General features: G+C 43.2%; 1 protein-coding gene and 1 long non-coding RNA gene across 3 annotated transcripts in view; both read right to left on the bottom strand.

The window, feature by feature from the left end:
- The window catches only part of PSIP1 (PC4 and SRSF1 interacting protein 1), a 36,286-nt gene extending 17,661 nt beyond the window's left edge, over positions 1–18,625 (bottom strand). The window contains exons 1-7 of one of the 2 annotated variants that reach the window (XM_071731828.1): positions 18,492–18,625; positions 17,713–17,897; positions 16,419–16,495; positions 11,850–11,988; positions 2,301–2,417; positions 1,657–1,764; positions 1,079–1,141 (exon numbers count right to left, since the gene is read on the bottom strand). In XM_071731828.1, the coding sequence (XP_071587929.1) occupies positions 1,079–1,141; positions 1,657–1,764; positions 2,301–2,417; positions 11,850–11,988; positions 16,419–16,495; positions 17,713–17,784 (576 nt within the window). In that variant the 5' untranslated portion in view covers positions 17,785–17,897; positions 18,492–18,625. Of the gene's footprint in view, positions 1–1,078; positions 1,142–1,656; positions 1,765–2,300; positions 2,418–11,849; positions 11,989–16,418; positions 16,496–17,712; positions 17,898–18,441 lie in introns of both variants that reach the window. The other variant, XM_071731829.1, reaches the window with a different exon arrangement.
- Positions 18,626–22,101: 3,476 nt separating this feature from the next.
- LOC139789971 (uncharacterized) lies at positions 22,102–23,510 on the bottom strand. Its single transcript, XR_011723319.1, has 2 exons — positions 22,969–23,510; positions 22,102–22,416 (listed from the first exon to the last, which is right to left on the bottom strand). It is a non-coding gene; the product is annotated as an uncharacterized lncRNA (long non-coding RNA).
- Positions 23,511–23,752: the final 242 nt, after the last annotated feature.

The following is a 23,752-nucleotide window of genomic DNA, read 5'->3' as shown; positions in this document are numbered from 1 at the left end:
ACCACAGAATCACAACCTCATGAAACAGGAGTATTTCAGGTGTTAGTTCAGCATAATGAAAATGTTAGGGTGGGTTTTTTTTTATTCAGAACAGCCTAATTTATTAGTGGCCTAGAAATAGTTTGAATCTTAGTTTTTCTTACCTAAAAATGGACTGTTTGAGAAAAGATGGGAAGTCTCTACCTTAAGTTCAAAGGGATTTGTAAAACTTTCACTGGGAAAGCTTTCATTCAAAGAATCACAGAAAGTCAGGGGTTGGAAGGGACCTCAAAAGATCATCAAGTCCAACCCCCCTGCCAGAGCAGGGTCACCTACAGGAGCTCACACAGGAACACGTCCAGGTGGGCTTTGAATGTCTCCAGGGAAGGACAACCTCCCTGGGAAGTCTGTTCTAGGGCACTGTCACCCACACAGGAAAAAAAATTTTCCACATGTTTATATGGAACCTCCTATGCTCAAGTTTGCATTCATTGCCTCTTGTCCTGTCAGTGGGCATTAACTGAGAATAGCCTGGCACCATCTTCCTGGCTCTCTCCCTTTACATATTTATAACCATTACTGAGGTTGCCCCTCATTCTCCTCCATGCTGAAGAGACCCCAGCTCCCTCAGTCTTTCCCCATAAGGGAGATGTTCCACTCCCTTCATCATCTGGACTCTTTCAAGCAGTTCCCTGTCCATATGGAACTGAGGGGCCCAGAAATATTCCAGATGTGGCCCCACCAGGGCAGAGTACAGGGGGGAGAGAACCTCTCTCAGCCTACTAACCACCCCCCTTCTAATACACCCCAGGATGCCATTGGCCTTTTTGGCCACAAGGGCACATCGTTGGCTCATGGTCATCCTTCCATCCACCAGCACCCCCAGGTCCCTTTCCCCTTCTCTGCTCTCCAAGAACTCAGTCCCCAACCTGTACTGGTTCTTGGGGTTGTTCCTACCCAGATGCAAGACTCTACACTCTAAACCAGTACAAACCTTACAGCCATCTGAGGGAGAAGGGTGTCAAGTGCTTCAACTTAGGCCTAGAGTATCCAGTGTAACACATTCAAAAATAGCAGGAAGGCAAAGTAACATTGTTACCTTTCTTTTTCTTCCTCTTCTAGCAGCTTTAGGAATAGAAGCATCACTTGTTTTCCCGACATCCTGTGGAGATTAGAAATGGTGCTAAGAGATACATAAAACAAAGATATATTTTCAATGATTTAAAGTTATTTGCACAACTGAAGGTTCTGGCACATGGCTTAGACAAGAATTCACAATATATATATGACAGCTCCTGCTTTTAGATTATTAATTTTATTTTTTTGAAGGTAAGAAGTCAGTACAAACTAAGAGCTGCTTTACATAAAAGTAGTCGTGTTTTACTCTGTTTAATCTTTTAAAAAGAAGAATACACAGTAAGTGGCAGCAAACACACTGTTCCACCTGTTTTAATTGAACCTAGAGAAAGCCAGATTTAAAGCTGCCTCTCAGTTCTTATTAGCTCCAATGAGAGTTGAAGAGTGAATACACAGGAAATTTTATACGATTAGTATTACTTCTATAATTACACCGGTGCTGAGCCTGTCACATTAGTAACAGCTGTAGCTTTTTAGTTAATAGATTTACATCAACAACGATAAGATGTTCTTTAGTACATATAGAAAGCTTTTGCATACTTCTTTACTGGTTTTGTCAGAAGGCAGATCATCTTCCTTTGAAGTATCCATCTCCTTTTCTTCTGTTTCAGCTTCTGTAGGCATATTATTATCCCCTTTAGGAGATAACTGCAAAGGAAGACAATGTAAGAGTAAAAAAAATGCATTAAAAAGTACCTCACAGTAAAACCAGAACAATCAAGCTGCTTTTCACTTTAAATATTTTAAGTCTGTAGGTACACTAATTTCTTAGGTACACATTAAAAGCCTAAGGTAGGACCTTTCTCAAGTACATGACTTGGCAGACAGCGGTCAGAACAGGCCAAAATACAGCAATGTATTTGTACAGTTCGCTGTAAATCCTGGTGATCGCTTCCATTTTCTCCTGCCTAGGAAGGACTGTATGAATTTCTTCGGTGTATTAGGACTTAGAAAGATAGCCTGGTGAATAAATACATTTTCAAAAATATGCACAGCACCTTAAAAGGAATACAGAAGGATAAAAAATATTATTATTATTATTATTTACATCTGAAAAGAACCAAAGGCAAAGCTGTTACAATAATAAAACACTGTTAGTTTAAAATATTTAAATAAAAACTCACCAATACCATTTTAACTGTAAAACAGTTCTGGTAGAACAAAACAGTAATTTGGTCACCTACTTTTGGGACAGCAGACTTTCTTCTCTTGGCTGCTGCTTTTTCTTCGCTCCCCTCAGCAGGCTCCTGACTGCTTTCTTGAACAGTTTCTTTGACAGGAGTGGTAGCAGCTGGATGGGACTTCAATACAAGAATACAAAAAATGAGATCCAAAGCCCTTCCTGAACTACAAAATAGTTCAGGAAGAAAAGTGATCTGCCACCTGTTCATTACTTAAGAAACCATCATGATAATGAACCCCTTAACAGACCTAAAAAAACCTGAAATATATCTTTCTTTTCAGTTTGAACTACACTTTCATTATCAAATTTCCGAGCTTCATAATTACTTATTTTCATACTAAAAACAATACAATAAGGTTTTTCTTAATAAAAAAAAAAATTAAAATAATAAAAAATAATATTTAAAAAATAGCTATGATTTTTGTCAAATACAATGCGATGCTATTACTAATAAGTGCATTTTCAAATGAGAAAGCAATCTGAAGTGAGTCAACACAGGAAAAGGATTATAAGAAAGACTAAAGAATTTAAGTTAAAAAAATGGAAACTAAGATAGTCACATCAAGATTACTTTTTTTTTTCTTTTTAAATACCATTACACTTACATTCTTACTCTTACATATTAGGCTCCTTGAAAAAAAAGCTGGCAGTACTCCCCGGTTTAATTTTTCCCCCACTGAGAAAGCAGTTTTGGATTTAAGCCCACAGCACAAGCTTCCTTCTGCCTTCCACATCCCTTACTAGCAGCTACAAACAACATCTGCAAGGTATAATTACTGCTTTCAGAACACTCCAGCAGTACTGTTGCATGGGGTTGCTGTGGCTCAAGTGCAGGACCCAGCATTTTGCCTTGCCTAAGCTCATACTGCTGATGTTGGCCCACAGATCCAGTATATCCAAGTTTCTCTGTAGAGCCTCCCTATCCTCATGCACAACAACACTAAGGCCTAACTCGGTGTCATCTGCAAACTTACTGATGCTACACTCCTGCATGTGCTTATCAAGATCATCAATAAAGACATTAAACAGAAATGATCCCAACACTGTGCCCTGATGAATGCCATTTGTGACCTGCCACAGCTGGATTTATCTCCACTGATCACCACTCCTTTGGCCCTTCCACGCAGCCAGTGCTTGATCCAACAGATTGTATGCTCATCCAGGCTATGAGCAGTGAGTTTATCCACATGAACTCTACAGGCAACAGTGTCAAATGCTTTTGTAAAGTCTAGACATACAATATCCACAGACTTTTCCCTCATCCAATAGCCTGGTCATCTTCTCATAGAATGAGATCAGGTTTGCCAGGCAGGACCTGCCTTTCACAAACCCATGGTGACTGGGCCTGACCCCTTGGCCATCCTCAGTATGACTTGTAATGGCACTTTAAGACGATCCGCTCCGTAACCTTCCCAGATATCCAGGTCAGACTGATAGGTCTGTGGTTCCCTGGATTCTCCTCTCTGCCTTTCTTGTGAATGGGTGTTACATTTGTTACCCTCCAGCCCACTGGGACCTCCCCAGTTATCCAGGATTTCAAGTATATAATGGAAAGTGGCTTGCCAAGCACATCTGCCAACTCTCTGAAGACCCTTGAGTAAAACCTTTACTTTGCCATCACCTCCATGCGAGCACCCACTCCTCTCTAACCCTGTTTGCTGTGCAGCCAAACAAAATTATCTATTCACGTTGCTTTTTTAGGCTCTAAAACTGAACTGTCTTCCCTGCTACTGTCCAGCGACTGTGTTTCACTTAACACTATCTTGTTTTTTTTCTTTAAATAAAAGACCTGTATATAGATCAAACATAAAGATCAAGGTACATTCACTTCCAAGATCTCGACTAAAAAATGTGTCTATGGCCCAGTGGGTACTGAATACGGCAACAAATTCATAGGCCCGAATGCATTATTCTACTTTAAAACGGTATTGGAAAAAAAAACGTCTTATTAGTATACTTAGGCTACGTTTCCTCTCAGTCCTCATAACCAACCCCGGCAACCACCGGCTGCCTACGCCGCTGCCCCCCCACCCCGCAGGCCCCGGCCACCTCCTCCTACCTGAGGCGACGCTGCCCTCAGCCGGTCACAACCGGTTCCGGCCGGCGCGGCCGCGGGCAAACAAACCGCGCCGCCAGAGAGCGCCCGGCGCCTCTGCCAGCACTGCCGGGGGAAGGGCTAAGGAGGAGGAAACGAAGGGCTGGGAGGGGCCGGGGAGACGCTGCCCGAGGGGTAAGGAGGCGCCGGAGAGGGGCCCGCCCGGGTTACGAGGGACGGCGAAGCAAAAGGGGCGCACGGGCAGAAGAAACGCTGGAAAGAGGAGACACATGGGGCATTGCTCAGAAGAGCTGCCTGAACAGAGGGGTGTAGAGAGGAGTCGGATTTGAGGGCCGTGCAGCCCATTCCCCAGTCACTAAGCAAGAAATAAGGAACAGCAAAAAAACAAAGCAACAAGTACACACCGGCCGCAGCCTCCTGTGCTGCCATCACCTCCCCCAAAGGACGGACTGTTACGTGCAGTGAGGGGACTGGAGACCACCGAGGGGGAGCAGAGGCACTTCTCCGAAGTGTCTTTATTTCTTACCAGAAATTGTAACAAAAATTGGCTATTGGTAGTTCAGGTGAATTGGCCAAATTGTGTCAAACTGCCTGACCATGAGTGTTTTGTTACCGGTGGGCAAAGATGGGAAGGTCTCAGAAGTTACTGCTACCCTCCAAGCAGGTATAAGTTTCCCTGTAAGATCCCAGTAACAACACCTCATCTACATCAAGCACTCAGACTTTCCTTCCTTCCTTAACTAAAACATCCAGAAGCCCAACTCCTCAAAAAACCCTTTGGCTCTTTAGACAGCCACAGTCTGTTACCAAGAAGATAAGGATTCTTCCTGTATTACTAGGAGGGAGAACTGTATGGTCTTGTTTCTCCAGCCTTGAGAATAGGATGCTAAGGCAGCATCCTCATCACTGTGAACAGTATGCTATCCTGCAAAACACTGAAGAAATAAAGATAATTTCAGCACATAAAAGCTGAAACAAGTGGGGGAAAAAAAGAAAAAAGAAGAAAGCGCCAACTAGCACAGTAGTTTTCTTATTAATGGAAAAATGAGATGTTCCTCCATGTTATCTCTAATCTTTGGGGAAATAATGACATACTATTTTAATTCTACCAATTAGACCCAAGAGGCAGTGCTTTGTGAGAAAACACAGAAGATCCGTGACTGACCTGAAATCAAAGATCCTTAAAGAAAGTATCTCTGAACTAGCCCCTTACTGGTGGTTTTATTTCAGATCAAATAATAACACCTGCTCTGCCTGATTCATATCCTGCTTCATTTTACAGAATGCCAAATCTTCTAGTCAGCTGTTGGCAGATGTACTGCTTTGGCACCAACAAGAACTGCCCACAGGTAAAAACAGCCTCCTTAAAGCCTAAGGGCTTGATTTGCTGCCTATAAAACTTGCTTTAAAAATGCATAGCACAGATTAGAAAGAGAAGGCCGTAAAAGAAAGGCCTTTTAAACTTAAGGTGAAAATTCAGAAGAAAATCTGCCCAAATCTACTGCATTATTTCACTCTTTCTGTAATTCAGTGTGGTCTAACCCTCTTGCTCACACAAGAGACAGCTGACCAGAACTGGACACAGTACTCCAGCTGAAGCATCCCTACTAAGAAACGTTTCTTCTTCCAGTAACTTTAAGGGTCACTTATGAGACTACATTGTTAATACAATTTGTGCAAATAAAACTTTTTTTTTTTAAATAAATGAACAGCGGGGGAAAAAAAGCGAAGAACAAGCCAGTGCCACTAAATAGAATCTAAGTAGTTCATAGAAAGACCTTACAAAACAGCTATCACTGAAGTACCTGTATGTACACAAAAGATGGGAAGGATTACCCTGCAGAAAAGCTGCTAGACTAAGAAAACAGTCTACATATATCTCTTGGCAGCACGATGCTTTGTGTCTTTCCAAATGGAAGTGTATTTATACATGTTGGAGATTCTATGAAAGCAACCCACAGCACTGCTTTAATTGACCTTACCGATTCCTGCTGTGAAACAAAATGTTAGATAAGCTTGTTACTGTTGATTGTTCATACCCAGATTTTTACCTTGTTAGAAGGACTGGTAATGTACAACTCAGTTATGGTTCATAACTGCCTCAGCCATTACCAAAGCATCTCTCCTTAACTGTCACAAACAAAAAAGCAAGAAGGTGTACTGACTCATGTTATGGCAGCACAAAGAATACAGTCTTTCCCACTGTGATGAGCAGAGCAGCATCCTTCCACATTCCAGAGCACAAAATGTACAACATCTGGATTACATTAACTCTCAACTCTGAATTTAGAAATGCCTTAACTCTTTATCCGTGTTGTCCTGGTGCTGAGCAGCAAACAATACCAAAATACATCGATTCCTTTTTATTATTACTGCATCATTGCCTAGAAAACCCAGTATGTTATCAGCGTCCAATGCACATAGCAAAACCAAGAGGTTACCGAATATTTAGAGCAGGAAGGCAAAGAGAAAATGAGCAAGACAATGTGTGTTCAGAAACTTGTGTCTGCTTATGGGTAGCACTGCATCGCTCCAGTTGAAGTCTGGATGGCTGTCTTTGTTTCAGTTGCGATGGAGTTAACCTGCTCAGTAGCTGGAATATTGTTGTGGTTTAGTACGAGAAGAACATTGATAATACAATGATGTTTATAGATGTTGCTAAGAAATCAAGGACTTTACAACTTCCTATGCTTTACCAGCGCACATCTATCTTTCCAGTTAACCATTACATTGCATGGCAATCTTTCCTGAACATTTAACACCTGCCCGCTGGATAAATTCCTGCACTGGAAAAATTCCTTGTTTTGCCCTGCTTGTGTGTGTGACTTCTTTTTTACCTATTAAACTATCTTTATCTCAGTCTAGCAGTTTTCTCACTTTTACCCTTCCAATTCTCCTCCTCAGACTGCTGAGGGAGAGTGAGCATGCAGCTCCATGGTGCTTGGTTGCTGCTGAAGTTGGTCCGCTGCTGGATCAAAACAGTTCTTTTACTATCAGAGGATGGTTTTGAGCCATGGACCTATAGGATACTGGCTCAGCATACTTCTACCACCATACCAAACTTCCCTCCTTGTTCAGAACAAGTTGCTCCTGGACAAATTCAAACACACACACTCTACATAGGGTAGAAGCTAGAACAGAAAACCTGAGAGGAATACCGAGAAATAGTCTGAGCAGTCAGGGATCAGGTTAGGAAAACCAAAGCCCTTCTAGAATTCATTCTGATCAGGGACATGAAGAGCAACAAGAAAAGCTTTTACAGTAATATCTGTGATAAAAGGATGACTAGCGAAAATGCAGACGCTCTATGAAAGAAAACAGGAGACCTGGTTACCCAGTATATGGAGAAGGCTGAGGTACTCAGCAGGTTTTTTACCCCAGTTTTTACTGGTGTCATGGTTAAATGCTGGGTCAGCAATTAACTGAGTGACAGCTACTCTCTATTAATCCCTATTCCCTCACTGATAAAGAAAGGAGAGACAACAAGGGAGAGAGATATATGGGGTGGAAACTAAACTGCACAGCTTCAATTAAATAGTAATGACAAAAAGGAAAAAATTGATAAAAATTATAAAAGAAAAAGAAGCGAAAGAGAAGCGAAAGAGAAGCGAAAGAGAAGCGAAAGAGAAGCGAAAGAGAAGCGAAAGAGAAGCGAAAGAGAAGCGAAAGAGAAGCGAAAGAGAAGCGAAAGAGAAGCGAAAGAGAAGCGAAAGAGAAGCGAAAGAGAAGCGAAAGAAAAAGAGAAAGAAAAAGAGAAAGAAAAAGAGAAAGAAAAAGAGAAAGAAAAAGAGAAAGAAAAAGAGAAAGAAAAAGAGAAAGAAAAAGAGAAAGAAAAAGAGAAAGAAAAAGAGAAAGAAAAAGAGAAAGAAAAAGAGAAAGAAAAAGAGAAAGAAAAAGAGAAAGAAAAAGAGAAAGAAAAAGAGAGAAGATAAAAAGGAAAAGGGAAAAAGTGATAAAAAGGAAAAAATTACTATTAAATTATTAAAAATTACTACAATATATACAAATATACAGAAAAGCAATACCATTTTCCTCCCCTCTTCCTCCCCTGTAACGTTCACGTCACCACTGAGGCTGCAGGCTCTGGAGAAGTCCAGGCTGGACTCCTGGAGTCAGCAGCAGTAGGGAGCTGGAGGCAGGAACACACAGATTCAGGCTGGCACGGATCAGGACCACAGGCAGATGAACAGATGGAATCCTCCCAGGACGCTGAAGCAAACAGGGACAAGGCGAAGAAGGGCCGAAAGGAAGGGTGAAGAAAGATGAAGGGCTTGACCCTTGTGATCCCGCAGATTTATAGCGAGTATGACGTGAATGGAAAGGAATACTCTGTTTGGTTAATTCTGGTCACCTGTCTTGTCCGCTCCTCCTTAAAGGAGGGTTGCAGGTGTGACCTCTTTACTCCCTTGCTCTTTCTGAAGCACAAGATGTTCCTCAGAACTGAGCAGTGGCCTTGGTTTTGCATACCATTCTCTATCTGTAATTGTAAACATCAAGCATTATCAGTCCTAGAAGCAGACACTGGCTAAGAAACTTGCTGTTAATTTCAGCATGTACAGTACTTACAAGAGACTTATCTGAAAGCAAAATTACAAGACAAAATAAGCTCTGTCATGGCCCAAGCCAGAACAGTTGGCAATGGCTTAATCCATACAGCCCAAGGCAAACAAGATAAAGACAAGGACTGGCAGCATGAATAATAAATGATGGCAGGTTCCAGACCATCTAAGAAACCTGAAGGTGTACAAGTCCACAGAACCTGATGAGATGCATTCATGGGTCTTGATGAAACTGGAAGATAAAGTTGCTAAGCCGTTATCTGTCACATCTGAGAAACTGCAGCAGTCTGGTAAAGTTCCCACTGATTCAAAGAGGAAATATAACCCTCATTTTTTAAAAAGGAGAAAATAAAAACCTGGGAAACTACAGACCAGTTAGCCTTGCCAGCTCCTCGGGGGCTGGTATTGGGACTGTACTGTTTAATATCTTTCTTTGAACGTGGATGGTGGGATTGAGCATACCCTCAGCAAGTCTGCTGATGACACCAAGCTCTGTGGTGCAGCTGGCATATTGGAGGGAAGAGAGGCTATCCAGAGGGGCCTTGACAGGTCCTGCAGCTGGGTTGGGTCAATCCCAAGTACACTTACAAGCTGGAAGATGGAGCAACCCTGAGTAAGAGGACTTGCGGGTGCTAATTGATGAGCAGCTCAACATGACCCAGCCAACTGTATGCTGGGTTTCATCAAAGGAAGCATGGCCAGTAAGCCAAGGAATTCTGTCCCTCTGCTCTGCCGATCTGAGACCCCAGCTGGAGTACTGTGTCCAGTTCTAGGGCCACCAACATAGGAGGACATGAAGGTGCCTAAGTGAATCCAGAGCGGGGCCACCCACAAAGATGATCAGAGGGCTGGAGCACCTATCCTACAAAGACAGGCTGAGAGTTGGGGTTCTTCAGTCTGGAGAAGAGAAGGCTCCAGGGAGACATTATAGTGGCCCTCCAGTAACAGAAGAGGCCTATAGGAAAGCTGCAGAGAGACTTTTTACGAAGGTGTGTAGTAATAGGACAAGAGGACATGGTTTCAAGCTGAAAGAGCACAGATTTAGATTAGATTTTTGGAAGAACTGCTTTACTGTGAGGATGGTGAGGCACTATAACAGACTTCCTAGAGAAGCTGTGAATGCTCCAGCCCTGGATGTGCTCAAGGCCAGTTGCCTGGTTTAATCCAGGGTAGAACCAGTTCTCTTTATAATAACATTGCTTTTCAGCAGTCTTTTCTAAGTAGCTGCACTTGCTGAAATTAACAGCACGTTTTCCTGTCTGCTTCCAAGACTGATAACACTCGATGTTGACAGTTACTGCTGGAGAACAGTATACAGAACCACTGCTTCGTTCTGCTGAACATCTATTGTTCCGAAAACAAAACACACCTGCGACCCTCCTGTGTGGGAGAAGTGAATCAGATGGGTGACCAAAACTGGCCAAAAGAAGTATTCCATCCCATACACATCATGCTTAGTGTATCTAAGGGGATACACTGAGGGATAGATACATCTGGGACACCTGAGGGATCACAAGGGTCAAGCTCTCCGTGTCCATGGACAGAAGACCCCATCTGTCCATCTGCCTTTGATCCCAATACATGCCTTCCTGAATCCATGCATTCTTGCATGCAGCGCCTGTCTGCAGCCAACTCCAGGAGTTGAGTCTGGGACTTCAGCAAGGCTGCCTTGCAGCCTCAGTGATGACATGAGCATTACTGGGGGGGAACATGGCATCACTTTTGTGTTTATTTGTATATATTTCATTACTTTCTTTTGCATTATTACTTCTTCATTAAAGCCTTGTAGTTTCATGTCCAACCTGTAAGTCTCTCTCCCTTATTCTTTCCTTTCCCTCCACAGGAAGGGAGCAGGGGTTAACAGAGAGAATCTCTCACTTGTTTAACTGCTGGCCCAGCATTAAACTGCGACAACCCAGTTGGATGGTGTGGGGATTGGTGAAAATATTATGAGAATGGAGATTCTGCAAAGACCTTGGAGCAAAAGCAAGGGTCTTTTGATTCCTAACAAGCTGCGGGTGAGGAGCTGAGCTATGCCTGATAAAGAGCAGACGCCTTTGCTCTGATAAGAACAATAATTTTGACTCCACAGAAGTTGAACAATTTCAAGGAAACTGGGGAAAAGTACAAGAGAACATTTGGAGGGGGGCTCGAGGGGCTTGTGGGGGAGGCTTGGCTACAAAGTACAGCTCGAGAGTTAATAAACTTAGACCCAGATGGTGTCTGTAAATCAGGGTCTGTGCCTTAATATGCCACAGGATGGGGCTTTGAGCAACCTGGTCTAGTGGGAGGTGTCCCTGCCCATGGAGAGGAGTTGGAATGAGATGATCTTTTAAGTTCCCGTCCAACCCAAAGCATTCTTTGATTCTTCTTTCTCCAGCTTTCTTCACTGTACATGAAATGTGGTAGGGAATATCCCTTTGTCGAGTTTGGGCCAGGTCTCCTGGCTAATCTCCCTCCCACCTGCACACTAGCAAACTCTCAGCCAAAATCCACACAAAAATTTACCATGAGGGCAAGAAATGAGGAACTACTGATAGAAAAACACTGAATCAAGAAAGCCGTAAGTTTGGAGACAAGAGGCAAGCATCACATTGCTTTAAGCTACTAAAAGGAAATATACAATTATTATTAAGTATACCTACACAGCTGTAAGTAAAACTTGATGTGTACTGTGAAAAAAGTGTTAAAACATTTAGCACTGTGCTTCAAAACTGTCAACATTATCCCTCCTAAGCTTATTATGATATCCCAAATTAAACAACACCCCTCATCTTTCATGTTATTATTACCAGAGCTCAATTCAGGAAAAAAAAACTAGCCCAACCGTCAGCTGAGCAGCAATAATTATATTACTCTACAGCAGGGAAACACTCATTGCCTTTTTTCACTCAGCAGTATACCAACAAAGACTTGCAGACTCCACATAACTTACCTGCTGATGACAGAACTTCACTTTGGGATTGTTGTCAATTTCCCACAACCCCTCATTAAAACCCTTTCTTTTATTTGGTTTGCCATATTTATCTTTATTTTCAGAGTAAGGAAATATGTCCTTTGGTCCCAGAAACGCCCTAAAGGAAATGAAAAACAAAAAGAACAAAATTCAACATATTAAATGGTTACTCTTTGCAAAAAGTATGAAGTAAATGTTCCTAAGGTATGACATTCATTACTACTGCAACAACTAATTCTGCTTTATCTTCAGTTTTCTCAACTTTTGCCTCCAACAGCCCAAGCTTTCCATTACCACCACACATACAGACTCCCTCCTTACCAGGTTGTGGGCAAGCAGAAGCCAATGCTGCATCTTAAGATTGCAGCTGATAAGATAACCAGCTATGGTGAACTGGAACAATTAAAAACTGAGTAGCTTGCAGACAAGCAAAATACCCCATTACTTCCTAAGAAAAAAATTAAGGCTTAAATATCAAGAAAAAACAATCTTTGCATCCAGACAATTTAAGGCAAGAGAAAAATTTAAAGAAGAAATGGCTCCAAGCTAGCAGAGAAAATATTTCAAAGTCATTAAATTAAAACAATACAGTTAAAATACAAAATTTAGGAATACTTTTTAATGTATTGGACATGAAGAAGCAATACTTGAATACACGTCTTTGTAAGAATGCTCTGTAACTCAGTATGAATTCAGTAGTTTTTCAGTGTGTGACAACAAGACCTCATAACTTGACTTACCAAAGTTAACCAGTAAAACCTCTACATTGTTCCTTATTTTAAGTTTCTCCCACAGTCCTCTGGGGGAGTAAATGAAGTAAACATTAAAAATATTTGATTTTTATTTAAGCTACTCTTGCAGTAGAGGTCTTAACAGTGCCTTGCATGTATCTTTAACAGACAAATGAAAAAGTGCTCCTGCATAGCACTACCCCTACTTAAAGTTGTGTAACTAGAGCTTTTAGCCTAGTAGCTTTTCTCATATATCAAAGTCACAGCATCCACACTACCAGCTCTTTAAGTTGGAATTGGAAAAAAAAGGTAACGTATAACTGAGAACCAATATTCTGCCTTATGCAGAAGAGAATTAAAAAGAATGTTTAATTCCTGCCCTCCTTTCATAGTCTTCCAAGTTAGGAATCACTGTAGCAATCCATATGCTGCTAACAGAAAAAGACAACACTTGGTAGTACATTCGTATTTTCACACTGTGCACAGACACAGCTTTTTGTTTGTATATCTGTTAGGTTTAGCTATTTGAAAAATTGCTGGTATTTGCTTTCTAAGGTATTGGCTCCACTCTCCTACTTCCTTCACGATCTTTAAGAAAAGGGCCACTTGAGACCTACCCCCTATTAAACAACACGGAAAAAAAAAAAAAACCAACCCCAAAACATATGAACACCTAGAAAGCTTACGCATTTCCTACAGCAGTAAGACACTAACCTAATGCATATAAAGTACCAAGTGAGCCCCTGTGTCAGATTAGACTGCAGGTCGCTCACCTCTTTGCAAAAGATGGTTACAGAGCATTCAGCCTGTGTGGGAAACATGCACTTGTGAAGTCTACATGACCAGATCAAAAGGATGGGGAGGAAGACAAACAGAAACCAAGAGAGACAAGACGAGATAGCATTGCGTCCCATCTTCCCTATCTCCTGCAGGGAAGCGTTTTTCCCAATATAAGACTCTATCTGCATCGCTCAGGCTTTGAAAAACAACAGGAACTGGCTACTTATGAGAAGGTGATATAGCTCACCAGGTTGTGCCGAAAAGAAAAAAGAACAAGAAAACAAAACAGGGAGAGGTTACTCTAACATAGAGGGGTATTAAAGTAGAATTCCATGTGATTTTCTATTTGTCTGTGACCAACCAAAATTTGCACTAATGCGATTTACTGGCACAACAGATCCAAATAAATCTTTTGTTCAAATAGTATGCATTTTACTACTTTTTTTTTTTTTTTTTTTTTTTTTTTTTTTTTAGGAAAAGGCACTATGGCCACATTAGGACAGCATAGAAATAAACAAAACAAATCTCAACCAACTTCCTAAGGCATATTTTAAGAAGCATGTACCTGTTTACTGCCCACAGGTTGCAACATATTTAGCTGTGTTTCGACAAAATTTAGGCAAAATCTAGAATAGCAATTGAAATACAAGTTTTACTTGTTTATAGTAATATGCAAAACCGAATTAATATTATTCCTAAAAGTCAAGCAAAAATTATTCCTAAGCCAGTCTTGTTTTCATTTTTCCCATGGCTCCTCTTTTTTTACTGTAACCAGGCACACAGCTAGAAAATGCCACCCTTTGTACATGAGGACTTCTTAGCATGACTAAACTCATTATCTGGATTTCTATAGTTGCCACTACTGACAGTAAATAGGCTGCATGTAGATAGATAGTAAGTAGATACATGTAAAGTATCCAACTTTGCACAGGTGTGCAACTGTATGAAGAGAAGTAGTTAAGATGTTCACCAAATTTATTTTAATTCCCATGAAAAAGTTCAGAAAATCATTAGTAATACGCAGTTCCTGATGGATCACTAAGTCACAATTTACAGCTGCACACCTTAAAAAAATTACATCCCGTGGAAAGGCATTCTCCTTTTCCACTTTATCAGCTCCTTCCTTTTGTTACTTACAGGCATCTCTTGTAAGCAACAATAAGATCAAGTATGGGAGTTTCACCTATTACCATTGTCAGGAGCACAAGGTTAAGTGACATGCTTAAAGAACAAATGCTGAGACAAGACAAGAGGTTTCTTTGACATTTGTATGCATCTCAGAAATGTAGTAACTCTGAACTTAATAGCCTAACAAAAAAGAGACCACAGCAATACTTTAATGTGCAACAATATCAAAGAGTGAGGAATAGGCATTTCGAATTTACCTTTGTAAACTGCAAAAAAATGAGAAGACTTACAAACCCTAATATGTCTTAGGAGAATAAGCTAGATTCAAAATTGGCCATGATCCTTCTCAAGATTTGCAAAGATATTTTTAAAGCTTTAAATAAGAGTTATTTCTGTCTCCCTCACAGTCAGTCTGTGTCCCTGGACTGCAGAGAACCCTAGTACAATCCCACAAACCCACACACATTCTCAAAAACAGGATCACAGTACTGTTGTACTTTCAGCTGGCAAAAAAAACCCCAAAACAATCAGCTGATGAAATAAAATTAAGAAAAACAGTAGACTGCTGCACTGCTAAAAATTATCACTAAAGAATGAACAAGACTCATACCTTGCAACCCGGAATCAAATTCCAGGAACATCTTACACAACAAAAAGTCTAGCTAAACTAAACAACAAAAAAACCCACCCAAAACTGAGCTATTGAAAGATCTATTGAAAAATGAAAACAGTTAGAATGAAAACAGATAGATGTGAAATAACAGATTAAATCACTTTCAATAGATACTTAATAAATTAAAAATTAACACTTTTCATCAAAATGCTAGAAACAGAGTACTTGTATATACAACTTGTATATACAACATCTGTCTCTGAGCTGCTTACATACCATTTGCCATTATTAAGAAAAACAACAGAATTAAAACCACATGTTTACAGGGTTTGGTCCTTTTTAAAAAAAAAACACAATAAATCAGGCCAGAAGCAGCACTGAATTTGAAGTCCCAAAAATCTACATCAGGAAAAACAGTCACACTCTCAAAACAACAGAACGGAATATAAACTAGCATGTAACCTAGCATATATACAATTGAACTTAGCAGTGGAAGAAGTACAGCCCCTCAAAGCTAATGCTGGCGTTGCTGAAATTACCCAAAAACAAATTTTTGCTGGTTGACAGGTAAGCAGCTAACTGCACTTTTTCATTTTTTCCCTCCAGATCTTAAAAAAAAAAAAAAAAAAAAAAAAAAGCCACCTTCAGCTCCAAACCTCTCCAGAGGAAAACAAAAAACCTCACAATCACCAAACACAGAATACCCAGACAAAACCCTAGTACAAGATTATTTGTCTGTTCCTCAAATCTTGCCTATTAAATTGCTCCCAGCCTTATATCATAGAATGATTCATATGGAAGCAACCTTAAAGATCATCTAGCTGCCATCAACTCCCCCCAGCATAGGCAGAGACATCTCCCACCAGACCAGGCTGCCCAAAGCCCCATCCAACCTAAACTTGAACACTTTCAGGGATGGTGCATCTACAGCTCCCTGTGACACCAACTCACTGCCCTCACACTTAAGATACTGAGATATTTAAGATAGAGAAGATACTGTTGAGGGTGTCGAGAATACACGTATCTGTAACAAAAGCCCCTTACTAAAGGAGGAAACACCAGTCGTACCACTGTGGTTAGGATTTTTTTTCTTCTGATGATATGGTTATAGTTTACCATTCCCCTGAACAGATAAAGCAAATGTTAGAAATGTGTATCTTGTCAAGAGATTTAGGAAGAGCTGGTCTGCTAATTAATACCATAGTTTAAAATACACTACATTCAAATAAGCTGTTAACTTCTGGTCCTGGCATTTTACAATGAAAAAAGTAAGATGCTTAGTTATAAAGGACTTACGTCTCATGGGTTCCAAAAAAGAAAATAGGCATTTTATTTGTAGGAGGCTTTACTGCTCCATCAGGAACTTCATCCACCTAAGGAAAAGATAAGACTGTAATACAAGCCAAGTAACTGATAATAACATGCTAAGAGGAAATAAGTCAAAGTATTAAGCATTAAAAAAGAAAAAAGCTACGGAGAGGTTAAGCAGGCCTCAAGATGTCTCAAGCATATGCTAAAAGATATAGCAGAATCTAAGACAGTATTAGCAAAGATAGAAAATGTCAACACTACTCATGCTGTGGCAACATTCACTTTCTTTACAAAGAGAGAAACAAGCTGCTACAGGTATAAAAGTGCAATTAGGTTTCACCCAAATCTCACTCTTCCTTCAGCATAAACAACAGAATTTCCTGCCCCTACGCTGACCTGATAACTTCCCAAGCCAAAATGTCAAGTGTTACAAAAAGGTCAATAAGACCTTTAGAAAACAAACCTTAAGACAAACCTAGCTCATCAATAGTTCTTTATCTCCATTTCCACAACTGTCAAGTGACCTATGGCAGTTACAGAACTTGCCATGCCTCTTAGAGAGAAGCAGGGAGAATGCAAAAAAGGACTGGACAACTTATCATTTATGCTTATTCTGCAGGATGCAGTGTAGCCGACTTTAAAATTAAAGCCTAGACTTGCCCTAACTCCTGTTTTTTCTTTGTCAAAAAAAGAAAAGAAACCAAAACAACCCAGCAGTTATCTGGGAGCTATATTTTTGAACAGTTAGGTGCTGGCACAGCGCCACCTTCATGCGACCGTACAGCAGCAGGCTCCTTTTCCAAAAGCTAACTTATGCAAATTAGGGCAACCTAGGGCTACTGGAGAAGGGCACTTGTTACAGGAGAAGGGACTCTCAGACTCGCGTCGGGCAATCGCACACCAAAGCACGGGACCCGCAACGTGATTCAGAAGCCGCTTCCAACACGCGGGCACCATTGTGCCCGCTCCCCCTTCCTCCCTCAGCGGAGGGGAGGCTGAAGGCGCAGCCTGGTTGAGCCGCACTGCTCTCCACAGGTGCCTGAAAGCCCTTTTGGCAACACAAAGCTGAGACTGCAGGAGGGGGAGGCGAAGAGAGCAGGGTGCAGGGGGAGCGGAGGGTGCAGGGGGAGCGGAGGGTGCAGGGGGAGCGGAGGGTGCAGGGGGAGCGGAGGGTGCAGGGGGAGCGGAGGGTGCAGGGGGAGCGGAGGGTGCAGGGGGAGCGGAGGACAGGTACCGAGCGGGAGGGCGTTGCGGGCTGCGGAGGAGGGGGGTGTCTTACCCTGGCTGGCCAATGGGGATAACCCTTCATCTTGGCAAAGATCAGGTCTCCGGGTTTGAAATCTCGGCTCATGTTTTCTCACTGATGTGACGCCTGTTGCCGCTCGGCGAAATGAACAGAGGGGAGGGGTCTGCACCTCCAGTCCCCGACACCGAGGCGCTGCCGGACGGACGCGCGGTATCCCGCTGCAGGGAAAAACACACCGGGGCGGGGGAGCGGAGACAAGGGCAAACACAAGAGGGGACAATCAGCAGGGCGCCCGGCTAGGGCGGGCGGCCCCGGAGCGGCAGCCGGGGGTCGCCGCGCCCGCCCCTCACCCTTCCGAACGCCCCCCGGAAGCCCAACGGCCGCGCCACAGCCCCTACGCGTGGCGCGCTCGCGGCACCGAAGCCACCGTGCCTAGGCGGGCCGGGCCGCACGCAGCCAGGAATGCCCGCCCGCCCGCCCGCCCGCCCCCGGTCATACAGGGCTCTGCTCTGCTCCCCCTCCGCGGCCGAAGCTTCCCTTTCCCCAGGCGGCACGGCTCCCGCCACACGGATGCACCGCCCGCGACTCCCACCCCACCCCCCACCAATCCCCCTTACCACCACCGCCGCCCCTATATAAGGCGCGATGGCGCGGAAGCGGGACTCCCGCCCGCCCGCCCGCCATCCCCCTCTCTCCCATTCCCTCCCTCCAGCCCGCGCGTCCGCCGCCTCAGCCGCGGGGGTCTGGCGTCTCGCTACCCACCGCAACCCCCCGCTCCGCAGCGCCACGCAGTCCCCCGCCACGCAGCTCACCTCTGCCTGCAGCACCAGCAGCAGCAGCAGTCGCCGCGGGAGAGACGGCCGCGCGCCCTCCTCCCGCCAGGCGGGGCCGTACCAATCCGCACTCCGCAACCGGGCAGCGGGGGGGTGGCGGGAAGGGGTGTCGGGGGGAAAGCAGCGGAGAAACCTATAGAAAACAGATGGCTCGGCTCGCGTCTCTGTGTCTAAGAACGGGAGACACCATAAGAAGTCAGATGCCCGTCCGGACCTGGGCAGGATGGGAGGAAGGAAGAGAGACAGCCTCAGTCACACCTCCCCGTTCTCCCCTCAGCTTGGAAGTGGCTCATTCCTTCTTCCGCGGGGGCGGGGAGGCAGCCGGGCTGCGGCTGGGGGTGGGGGTAAAGGAGGAGGAACCGGAGGGGGGTGGACCCGCCGGCGGTTCTCGCAATCAGCAGGAGCAGCGGAGAGGGTTGAGACGAGACGAGACCAGAGGAGACAGCCACAGTGCAGTGTGCTGGTCCGGTTCGTCTCCCGCTCTAGGGATTCAGGCGTCGCCCCACGCTCCCCCAGGAGCCAGGCGACCTCAGCCTCCATGTCCAGCCCGGTGACAGGCCTGGCCTGGGGCCGTGTGCTGCTTTACTCACAACCGCTCGCCAAGAGTCCTTTTCACCAACTCTAGTCAGGGGCCTTGCGGTGGGGCCCTTCGCAGCCGAAATGTCGCCTCATTAACAGCCCAGAAGTAGCTAATTATCACCACTGTCGTTTGTAAGATGGACGGGTGTGTTTCTCCGCGCTGGTCCCTTTGTGTTTCTCCCGCCCTACGAGCCCCATTCAGAGGCTTCCCTTTCCCGGAGTTTTCAGCTTTTCTGTCCTTGTGCCTTCCTCCCGTTTCTGCCTTCCAGGTGGTCTCCTTGTTGGGTGTCCCTCCCAAATACCTCTCTTCAAACACAAAACCTCAAATCCAGATTTTACCTCAACAGCTTCTTTCTCCCTGTCTGCCTGTTGCCCCTAGGGTCTGGTTCTAGTACTTCTCCCTCTGCGCTGAAAATCAGCCAGCCTCTCACTCTCTGGGTTTAGCCATACCTGATGGCCCCACACAGCAACACCCTCAAGTCACTGGGACAGATCTTTGTGATAACCAGCAAAAAATCTGCAAGAGTGGTGCTGAAAAAGGCAGGCCACCTTGACCAAGAGCAGGGAGTGCTTTCTGAGCTTATATTGCTATGAATGTCGATTGCCACAGGAGATGGGTATCACTGCTGGCAGAGAATGAGTAGCTAAGCTTACCTGGAAGGATCCCCTTCTCATGAAAGAACACGCCAGACAAGTATTTAGACAATAATATCAGTGTACTTGGGAGGTAAGATACACTTGCATTTTTGATGTATGAAAGAACCCCTGTATTACAAGGGAGGTGTGCTTGATTTGTGGGAATCCACAGAGCACTCGGCTTTGCACAAGCCTGTAATAAACCTCCTCCCTAAACTTAGTCTGAGTTTGAGGACTTTGGTAAAAATGATAACTGGAGTAGCTTCAATAAAGACGTCTTACAGAAGTTGTCTCACAGGGGCAGAGACTAATCAGATGGTAGCCTGATAATGAAGTTTTACAATAAAATATTTTGCCAGTTGCCCCTCCTGCTACTTGCACACAAAGATAAGACCTCGTGAGAAGAATCATCTTACTGCTCTTGGTTTTGATGCTGAAACTCAACTCAGACGCAAAACAGCCACTTCAGCTGCCAGAGAGCAAGCTTTGTTTTGTTCTAGGCTTGCTTATCCTAAAATGTAATATATTAATTTATAAAAGTTAACTGTAAAGCCTTATCCCATCTGCATCAAGCAGAAACAAACTGCAGCTTTCCAGTTGCTTCAGCCAGTCAAATTTGGCTGCTTTCCTTGGAGGCAATGAAGTTCATGTCCCTGACATAAACAGCAGTTTTCTATGAAGTTAGACAAGAACCCATCAGAAAATAGAAGATGATCAACAAATTAGACAGGGAGAAAACTCACAAATGAATGGCCACTTGGGGCATAAGTTATTTTAATATTAAGGCCAAGTTAGACTGTACAGCTATAACGGACAGAGGATGATATGAGTTTGATTGTGCTACTAATTGTACCTATGTTGCCAGAGCTATGTCTTCATTTTGCTGCACTGAATCATTCCTGGTTTAGCAATACATAAAATTTCTTTTTTTTTCTCAACTAAGGAAGTGTTGAGTACTGCAAAAACTATGAATATTAACATTTTGTTTTGCAGAAGCTGACAGTCTTCAGGGGTTCTTTTAGATAGGTCACTACTCTGTTTAATCATTTAGTTACATTTGTCTTCTGTAACAGAACAAAGGTGTTCATATTTTAGTTTCTAAGTAATGCTTTTGAGGTATCTTGAGGACATTCAATTTCCTCAGCCTTTGGAAACAGTCTTTGGAATCTGACATTCCTTATGAATTAGAAGCTTTGTGCCTTGTGTTAAAATAAGTGAAGAGCAGCTGAAAAGATTTTAGTTCTTAATTGAAGAAGCAACTTATGACTTGGTTTCATCCAAAAGTAGAGGGTCTAAATACTTGTCAATTTAGAAAACACTGTATTATTGTCTAAATACTTACCTGGTATGTTCTTTTGTGAGAAGGGGGCCCTTCTCTGCAAGCATAATTACTCATAGACATCCATAACAATGACAAAGTTCCAAAGAACACTAATGTAAGTGCTTTTTAAAGGTAAGTGTTGAAGAAAAGCTGCTTTCTGTTGCACACACACAACCGAGACTTAACTGCCAGGACAGGAGTCCCTTGGCAGTCACCAACTTCAGTAGAATCATAGAATCATAGAATTGGCTGGGTTGGAAGGGACCTCAGAGATAATCAAGTCCAACCCTTGATCCACTCCCGCTGCAGTTACCAGACCATGGCACTGAGTGCCACAGCCAGTCTCTTTTTAAATATATCCAGGGACGGAGAATCCACCACTTCCCTGGGCAGCCCATTCCAATGTCTGATCACCCTCTCAGTAAAGAAATTCTTTCTAATGTCCAACCTAAACCTCCCTCGGCACAACTTGAGACCGTGCCCTCTTGTCTTGCTGAGGGTTGCCTGGGAAAAGAGACCAATTCCCACCTGACTACACCCTCCTTTCAGGGAGTTGTAGAGAGTGATGAGGTCTCCTCTGAGCCTCCTCTTCTCCAGGCTGAACAGCCCCAGCTCCCTCAGCCTCTCCTCATAGGATCTGTGCTCGAGTCCCTTCACCAGCCTGGTTGCCCTCCTTTGGACCTGCTCCAGGACCTCGATATCCTTCCTGAACTGAGGGGCCCAGAACTGGACACAGGACTCAAGCTGTGGCCTCACCAGGGCTGAGTACAGGGGCAGAATCACTTCCTTGGACCTCCTGGCCACACTGCTCCTGATACAGCCCAGGATGCCATTGGCCTTCTTGGCTACCTGGGCACACTGCTGGCTCATGTTCAGCTTCCTGTCAATCCAGACTCCCAGGTCCCTCTCTGTCTGGCTGCTCTCCAAAGTAAGATGAAGGGTGCCCCTTTCAGCTCCTTGCTCACACATACACTCATTCTTGAGCTCTTCCTTCTCCTTCATGTTGACCCTTGATTTCCAGGAGGCACTGGAATCTTAGTCTTAGGCACTGAATCTCGTATAAAAAAATAATTTAATCAGATGGTACATGGGAAAACCAGTTCGAGCTGGGTACCTTCAGAGAGGGACCTCAGACAAATAAATTATTGGGTAATTAAACCATTGGGATCTATGCACCTGCCTTCAGGTGCTCTTCACACAACTCTTTAGTCTTGGGGTGATTTTTGTCCAAGGTCTTCTAACATGTTATTGGATTTTTTCTGTCTCCACACAGGCTTACAGTTTCCACTGTACATATCTGTTGAGCTGCAGCTTCTGCTGTTGGATGGAGCCTCCTTATCATCTGGTGTGCACTTCTTCTGCATGAAACTGAAAAGTTCAACATTTGAGGCAAAAATTACTTTGGAACAACTAAAATAACTCATCGGTGAGTTATCAGCATTTGGCTCATACTAAATCTAAAACACAGCACTGTACCACCTACTAGGAAGAAAATTAATGCTATCCCAGCCAAAAGTAAATCCATTGCAGCTTGCTGTCAAAGGCTTTAGAAAATCAGTTACTCCTGCTGATGCTAGATGATAGTAGATGTTAAGTAAATTTAAGATTTAAGACAAACTGTTCAAGTACATAAACAAAGGAAAGAAGAAAAAAAAATGTGCATTTGCAATCCAGACCTTGTACTTGAAAGAGAGTAACATCCCATAGTTACTCCCACAGTTACATAGATGACATTCAGAGATGAAAAACAGTCCTTCATGCAAGGAGTTGTATGTATTAGATTGCCTTTTTAAACAGATGTTCCAACTGACTTCCTGCAGGTGTGGGTTAGGAGGCTTTGAAAAGAAGCATTCTGGTATCCTATGTGCAAGTGAAGCAGTTGCTGATTGCTCTGCCAAGGCCAGACCCATGCTAAAGTACCATGTTTTCCTCTTCTTTTTCCTGAACATGAGACACTGTTTATAAACACATCATCATCAAATCTTTCTGAAAAATAAGAAATAGGTTAACACTGAATTCCACATGTGATATGAGCTCTGATTTGTTTCCACCTTTCTAAATAAAACAACCCATAAACCCTGAATATATGTAGACCAAATGTTAGACCCAAACGTTCTTTGAATTGCAAAGAAATACCTAACACAGTGAATATATGAGATGTATTTTTCAGTGCAGAAGGAAGGTGTTTGTTGACCTACATGCACGCAGCAGCAATATTCTGCCTGAAGTAATTTTAAGATAAAAAATGATACATGTGTTACTTTGGGCCAATAAACTCATCTTATTGATTCAGTGCCTGGTAAGCTATCACGGTGCCAAAACCTATCAGAACTTGCAGACATGGTGTTAAATCTCTATTATTCCTTCCATACTATCCAATAAGTTGTATTTCTTTACTACCCAGGGCCATTTTGCATCACCTTCACTTTTGGACCAATCATCAAACAACAGCAGCGAGGAAGCCTTGTATGTTTAATAGAAAAAAAAAATCCATACTGTTACTAAAAGAACCACAGCATAATGATATCTTCAATTTTTTGGTGGATCTGGGTGAAGAACTTGTTTGATTTAGCACAAGGTTTTTAAAGTAAATGCATGACACAGAAGTAGCAAAAACACAGCTAAAAGCCAATTATGCAGATCAGGTCACAAACAAGAAATTAAGAGACAGGACACTCTTAAGTGCTACAGCAGTACTTGCAAT

Source organism: Heliangelus exortis, chromosome Z, assembly GCF_036169615.1.
Source record: "Heliangelus exortis chromosome Z, bHelExo1.hap1, whole genome shotgun sequence".
Classification (NCBI taxonomy): Eukaryota; Metazoa; Chordata; class Aves; order Apodiformes; family Trochilidae; genus Heliangelus; species Heliangelus exortis.
This window is presented reverse-complemented; position numbering and strand designations above follow the sequence as displayed.